Below are 7,371 nucleotides of genomic sequence, written 5' to 3'. Positions count from 1 at the left end.
AGGTAGCTGTCTGGCGTCATGGTGACGTCGATGGCAGAAGTGGCCTTCACAAGGTAGAAGACTCAATATAATCTGAAGACGGACCTGTGGAAGATGGCGGCGTCGACACAAGAGTGCGTCTGACCGGATTGTGCCCCAGACCCGGTATGTGGCTCGGCTGGGGCTTCCGGCTTTTGATGTTAGGTTTAGGTGAGTGGTTTGGGTAGTGGCCCAGCTAGCATCCCTTCATCATATGGATAAGAGTAGCGGCATATGTTGCCAAGATGATGGATTCAGGTATATTGTTTGTAATACTTTGTAAGGTCCTCGAGAATAATTAATAAAGTGGCCGTATGCATCTCCCAGATGCAGAGGCCGGGGGTCATCCTTCTTTTTTTTAAAAAAATGTGAGGTGGCGGTCGGGTTGTGCCACGGCTTCTTGTGATGGCGCTCCTTTGCCGGATGATGTGGTTTTGGGTTGGGTGCTCGAGATTTGGACTCTTTCAGCCCATGTGAGCTGTTCCGCCCAGTGGCCGGCTGGAGGCGTACTTGCTTTGGGGATGCTATCTCGCTCGATGTTCGCATGGATTTGTCCTTTTGTAGTGCACTGCGTCGTGCTTTATCAGTCGCGTGAGCCAGGCAGGCACGCGTGGCCATGCCTGGCGGTGCGAGCGTGCGCCGGGCGGGGTGTTAGCCTTGCGCCGCATGTGCTGCCTCATGTTGTCGAGAGATGCCTCTGCCTGGGCTCTCTGCACACACAACAACATGGCTGGCTGGTTGTGTGCGATGGCCTGGTACATACTAAAAAGGCCGTTTTTCCCAATTGTGATCCCACATGCCCGGGTTAGAAGTCGCCAGACACACCCCTGAAACGACAGAGAAGATGGGTAACCACACAATGGTACCCGGCATGCCCCGCCGTTTGGGCAGACCATGACTCGGTTTGTAGCCACGCACACCCCTGGACAAAGAAGACGACGATGACGACTATGATGAGCAACCGCTGAATGCATAACACAAGGCACATCAGCGTAGGTTAAAAGAACAAGTAGAAGAAGCCTTCTGTTCATCATCATGACTTTGTAAGCTATAACCTTTCAGTAGTCCTTCTTCCCCTCGATAACATGTTACCGGCAACATAAGCAGGGAGCCCGGCAGAGTGGACCCCATGGGCTGTGAATTGCTACATGATACATGTCCCCGTCCTTGTGCTGGGTGCTCGTTTTTTCATGATGGAGGGCCTTTGCTGAGGGGCGGCATGCTCCCGTTTAGCATGGCCTGTGGAATTGTGGGTTGTTTCCTTGGTTTGTATGTGCTGTGTGCCCAGTACCAAAGGCGAACAACCTCACGCATGCTTTGGAGCCAGTTGGCTGCAAGAGGAGGTTACAGCTACAAAGAGGGGAATGCCAAAACAGAGAGAAGGTTTTCTCCAGGTACACAACAATGAGTTCGGGTAGGCTGTGTGGCTGGTGTGGATGCGGCACCCAGGCCAACGCAGGTTCTCTGTCTTTTTGATGGATATGTGGAGGCACCTTGCCCACTCGGACTATCGCTTTCATATCTTGTCGGGAACCGACGAGGCAAAGGCAAGCCACCAAGTCCGATGCCCACGAGGCGGACACCACCAGTCAGACACAGATGACGCGAAGGCCATCCACCTGTCAGAGCTAACAAGGCCAGACATCTTCATCATCGTACATCGAAGTGTCGGAGGGATATGGCTAAGTATCGCTGGAGTGACGACGTATTGCTCCACCCTTCTATTTCACCACATCGTCACCATCGTCTGCACCGAGCACTTTGAGAAGACGAGACGTGAAGACGACGACCATTCCAACAGCTCAATCGGGGGCGGTCCGTGACTTGACTGCAAACATAATTAATCGGTAGCTTTCCAAGGCCCCGTGAACCAGAGATCTTGCAATTTTCTTTCTCCAATGAGAGATTAACAAAATGCATGTTATGTAATTAGTAAACTAACACGCCCACAATGTTTATTTCCCCTACGCGTAGAGAAATAATAATATAATAATCGCCTTATTTCTGTTATTTCTCCTGTAAAACACCCCCTTGTAACTGATCTTGGTCCATCCGACATAGAGTAAAACCGACATGTGGGTTTGGGGTCTCAACCTAAGTAACTTTGCCACCCCACCTCAATCCCCTTGGGCTTGTGTTTTAGTCAAGAACGTATATGAAGCTAAACGACAGTTATGCACAAACAGTTAAAAATATGAATAAATACAGTAGGAAAACTTTTCATGAACTTTATGTTTTCCATTCTTACCTGAGCGAAGAACATTTCTCTCGGGGGAATTTTCATGTAAATTCCAAGCTTAAAGCTTGCAAGAGTTCCTAGAGTGTATTCAATACACCATGTGCTGTACAAATTAAAAACCATATTGGCCAATGGTCGTCCAGGATAAAAGTATCCAATGATGATATGTGCAAACAAACTCAATGGCGGTTGCTACAAAAATGACATCAAAATCTTGTAAGAAGTCAAAACATAGATTAAATGGCAGAGTTGTCATCATAATTATTTGAGATGAAAGAAAAATCTTAGGGCATGTATAATAGGTTCTAGTCATCAGTCTATAATATGTTCGACATCAGTAAAATCTCAGTTGGAGAAAAGAGAAGATAGGAGAGAGAAGGGAGCTGGTGCTCACCGGACTATAGCACAATCTATGATAAAATAAAGCCAGCATGCAGCCAGTGCGAGGGCTAAAAACGGGCGATCCCTCCTACATGCCAATCATCGTATGTTTCCTTGCCTCTCTCTGCATGTAATCATTAAATACTATAGCTGACTTAGAGCCCAGAAATAGCCAAAGGTTTCTGGTCCCATTGCACCCGAATTGAAAAAATAATATCAAAATGAGTCAAAACTTTCGTTAACAAACATGACTTAGTGTAACACTCGCATGAAAAGTTTCGAGAAGGAATGACTTCTGTGACTGATACTATATAAAAGTTAACATTCACATTTTTTTGGATTTGAATTTTTTTTGCCGAGAATACCATGAGAGTCATTAATCCGTGAAACTTTTCACATGAGTATTACGCTATGCCATGTTTGTTACAAAATTGTTTCTGAATTTTTTGACTCTTTTTATTTTAAAATTTATTTTTCTAATTCAGATGCATTGGCCCCCATGTTCCAAAGATCCACTTCTATTTACAGCCAACATAGCTACTACGAGTACTTTTTTCGGAAGGCATTATATGATGTGGCACTAGTATAGAGCCATCAGCATGCTGTTCTATTAGCCTTGCTCCTAGATAACTTTCCAACTGTTTTAGTTTGGTGTATTAATGTGTGAAAATACAAAGTTTTTATTATTTGTAACGGCATACATCCAAATTTTAAAGAATAGTAAATGAAGTATGCCTTTGTTCTAAAAGTTTGCGAAGCTGGAAAAGCGTAGTTATTATTACTAGGAGTAAATATTCACTAAGAAGCCGTTTTGCGCAATTGTGTACGCAGGTGAACACACATTTACTCTACAGTCTACACCCACTCCATTTTATGTCTCTGCACCAGATTTTTAGATTGCAACATTTTATCTTAGAAAGGAAGTCAAGAAGAACATAAGGAAATGTATATTGGACTTTTTTCTTGTTGACGTGACATAAAACTGGAAATAGAAACAAGGACGTCACACCTCTATATCAACATAAAATTTCTAATTTTGCCTTGACTTGTACCTTACATGTCCTATGCTTATTTGTACACCTAGAGTCAGAAGAGAATAAATATTTGTGCACACTACATAAACTCCGACATAAGAAAACCTTGGGCGCAAAGTAAGCAGTTCTGCACTGGGGTGCACGACAGCCTACTACTAATCAGATTGAATTTATTTAATTTGATAAGATTGATCCCTATGGTACTTTGCTTCATGAATTGTCTTCCTCGCATAAAAACTATTGGAACTTTGCATAAGGGTACTGAGACTCCTTGGTATATTTATTGCCACCAAATGGACTACCAAATGAGTACATTTTATTCTTAGAATATGACCATATATGAAGATATGTTTTTGTATTAAACCGCGAGAGGTTTGTTGCGATATGATGGCCTTTGTTACTAAGAATTAACAAGGTTTGCTAATTTCATGGCACCGGATACTTAAAGAGTTTAGCAAGCTACCTGGCAGGCGGTGGCACGAAGTGCCGCTAATGGGGGTACCAACGTAAGTACGAGCAAGCACGCAAGCATGACTCCCCAGTAAGGAAGTTGAAGTTCATTTCCAAATCCTTCGCACGCGAACACTGCCAGACCTATCATTGATATTGTAAGAAGAATACAGCACCACATTGGAATGCTTCTGTACTTATTCATCATTTGCATATGAATATCAGAACAGCCTTTGCGCTCAGTTGATTGGCTTAATTGATTCCAAAATGACCTGCTCACAATGAAAATTTGGGCTCAGATAAAATATATCTTGTTGCATGCTATTGCAAGAAACCTTCATGATAATCTATGGTTCAGCCTTTTCTCAAAAAAAATCTATGGTTTAGCCACAACACATTAAATGTATATTGTTGGCAAATAAACATGCATATATAAAAGAGATGGTTAGCAAAGTATGATTATAATAGAAAAATCTGAAGCTAGCATACAATTTGACTTTAACGAATGTCAAGTATAGGAAACAGGAGCTCGCACGGCACAAATTGTATTCTCTAATGACATAAAACAATTATTCGCTACCTAGGGGGGCTAGTTCCCACAATTATAGACAACGAATCACATATATTTCCATTGCGAGGAGATAATGTATATTACCATCATATATACCTATAGAAATAGATACAAGTTAAATGAATTTGAACTACTCAAGTCTAACAAGGCATCCATCTGTGAATGGAAGAGCGCACCCGATTGCCTACGGATAAACGTGTTGTATGTAGCTATTAGTACCCACAAAACTGTAATATATTGTATACAATTCTAGTTACATAGTACTGTATGGTGACACCTATTTGCAGGCTTAAATTGGAGGTTGCTATAGAAAAAACACAAAGAGCTAACAAATTCTCAGGCAAACTATTCAACTAAAAAACGTTCTTCCAGTAATAAGGCAACAAATTTATATATAAAATGGAATCATGTTACTTTCCATACCTGCCATGAGAGAGTACAATGTTTGTAAGAGATGCTGCTAGAGCTGCAAATCCAAATCCAATAGAGCATGCTCGTGCAATACTCAGGTACAATTCTGAATAACTTTCATACTCATCTTGCTTAAATTGAAAACTACTTCCATCCAATACCCTGGACAAGTTATATCTACCACCGTAGACGTCGTACACTTCTGGGCTGATAATAGGAAAACTCTTTGCCTTAAATGAATTTGTCCAGTAAGCAAAAGGGACAACAATATACATGAATATAATAAATCCAACCATTGTGTTGACAATGACAAAGAAAGGGTAATATATAGGGTTTCCAGTGTAGCTGGTAGATGTTGACCAATCAAGGCCAAATGAACCAATCCCAAAACCATTTAATCCCGAGCCAAGTTGCTGAGCAATGATAGATCTTTTCCAAATTAGGCAGACAACTGACACTGCACTAATAGAAGGGAAGAAGTAGCCCGGAATGATGTAGTACGAAAAACTAATGACAAAAACCATGAAGAAAAATTGGCTTCTTGATAGCTTTGCATTTGATTTTTCATCCTTCTCATGGAATGCCCTGAGTTTAGTAAACATGACAACGTTATTAGGATAAAGTAAAAATACTGGACTAAGCAAATGGGCATAAATGCTAGGGCAAACCTGAACATTGTTACGTCTGATAGTACTTCAGGCCACCACATCTCTGAGCGATTCACAAAGGGCTTTATGAAGAAGCCAGCAAATCCATATATAACACTCTATGTAAATATCAAGAAGTTTATAAGAAATCAGCTTTAAGTTGTATTACACAAAACATAAAGTAAACACGATCCTTCTTGACAATGATTTATTAAAAATATTAGTGAAAGAAGTGAAAACAATGTACACATAATTTCAGATTCATTCCAGTAAATAAAATGCTAAGATATATGGTCCAGAAATTTGGAGGATGTTTCATGCTTACATTCGTCGTGAGTAGGAGAAAGAAGAATGCCATTGGGTGAATTGATATCCTGAAATAGGCCCTTGTGGCAGCATAAAGATTTGCTGCTGGCATGGTTCCTAAACCAGAACTGAAGATCACCGTACTCAGTAGATGTTCCTTTATGTTGAAGGGACCTGGGTTTATGGAAATCTTAATTCTGGTTCCTCGAACCCTTAGATTGGATGGAAGCACCGATGCCATGAACTTTCCGAGAGAGTAGCACAATATTGTAACTACGAAATTTGGGACACCAACTGGGTTCTGACGAAAACCAGTCATTACACTGACTAAAGACATGATGATGCAGCCTGTGATCCCGATGACCCATACTCTCAATGTCAACGTACGGAGTGTTGGATCATCTGTTGTTGGTACAGTCAGCCGTACTTGCTCTATCGGCGATTGGTCTTCATGAAGTTAATAGGTACCATGTAAGGAAAATATTAGACATTAGCAACACAAGCATATAAAAAACTTATAAAAAAGCGGCAGCTAAGATTTGCCATATTTTTCCTAGCGTCTCATAGTTAAGAGCTCGCTCAAAGCCTCCATGCCCCAACAAAGACCAGTCACTGGTGGTGGCAGAATGACTACCTTTTCTTCGGCATCACCATTTCAACAGTTCAGCATAAGGAAAGTTTGAGTGGAACTCTACAAATCAGGCATCTAATCCCCACACCCACGATACAGCAGAATCCCCTACCAGATGCACTCGGCTCCCTTTCCCCATACACATGAACAAGGGAATCTATATATGTGGAAGAACTTGATTATTTACTCCTCCGTCTACAACCGGTCAATAGACTGACTACAGATATCACGATGTGTGGTGCGATCCATATATGATCCATACTCTAAATGTCAGCGTAGGGAGTGCTGGATCATCTGTTGTTGGCACAGTCAGCAGTACTTGCTCTATCAAAGACTGGTCTCCATAAAGTTCAAATAGACCGTGCATGGGAAATTTCTATGCAAGTTATAAAAGTGGCACCTAACATTTGACCATTTGTCCTAGGACTGCTAAACTAAGAGATCGCTCATGGCCTCCCTGCCCCAACGATGGTACAGTCACCGCTAGTGGTCCAAACAGTCTAACCGGCCAGAGAATCAGGTAGAATGGTCGTAGCTTTCCATCGCATTGCTACATAAACGATGCGGGCTTAATCACATGGAAAAAGTTTGAGTAGAGCACTAAAATTTGCCTCTCAAATCACCCCAACCTCAATACAGCAGGACCGCATTGCTACATAAGCAATGTCACATAAGTTTGAGTA

The 7,371-nt window shown here is 41.8% G+C and overlaps 1 protein-coding gene across 1 annotated transcript; it reads right to left on the bottom strand.

The window, feature by feature from the left end:
• Window positions 1-367: 367 nt before the first annotated feature.
• LOC120965190 (oligopeptide transporter 5-like) lies at window positions 368-6,572 on the bottom strand. Its single transcript, XM_073498645.1, has 6 exons — window positions 6,077-6,572; window positions 5,773-5,870; window positions 5,117-5,689; window positions 4,136-4,394; window positions 2,267-2,449; window positions 368-1,846 (listed from the first exon to the last, which is right to left on the bottom strand). Exons 1-6 carry the CDS (start codon window positions 6,392-6,394, stop codon window positions 1,745-1,747), a joined length of 1,533 nt encoding a protein of 510 aa, XP_073354746.1. The 5' UTR covers window positions 6,395-6,572; the 3' UTR covers window positions 368-1,744.
• Between the last annotated feature and the right edge of the window lie 799 nt (window positions 6,573-7,371).

Source organism: Aegilops tauschii, chromosome 5 (assembly GCF_002575655.3).
Source record: "Aegilops tauschii subsp. strangulata cultivar AL8/78 chromosome 5, Aet v6.0, whole genome shotgun sequence".
In the NCBI taxonomy this organism is placed as follows: domain Eukaryota; kingdom Viridiplantae; phylum Streptophyta; class Magnoliopsida; order Poales; family Poaceae; genus Aegilops; species Aegilops tauschii.
The sequence above is the reverse complement of the archived record's forward strand: the minus strand, read 5'-3'. Positions and strand labels throughout refer to the sequence as shown.

Excerpts from the sequence above, each read along its gene's own strand:
- LOC120965190 (XM_073498645.1), bottom strand. The coding sequence starts at position 6,394 with ATGTCTTTAGTCAGTGTAATGACTGGTTTTCGTCAGAACCCAGTTGGT. Across the intron at positions 4,395-5,116 it reads ATTGTACTCTCTCATGGCAG|GTCATTTTGGAATCAATTAA; the intron begins GTATGGAAAGTA and ends CATTGTGAGCAG. Across the intron at positions 2,450-4,135 it reads TTCGTGCCACCGCCTGCCAG|CAACCGCCATTGAGTTTGTT; the intron begins GTAGCTTGCTAA and ends TCATTTTTGTAG.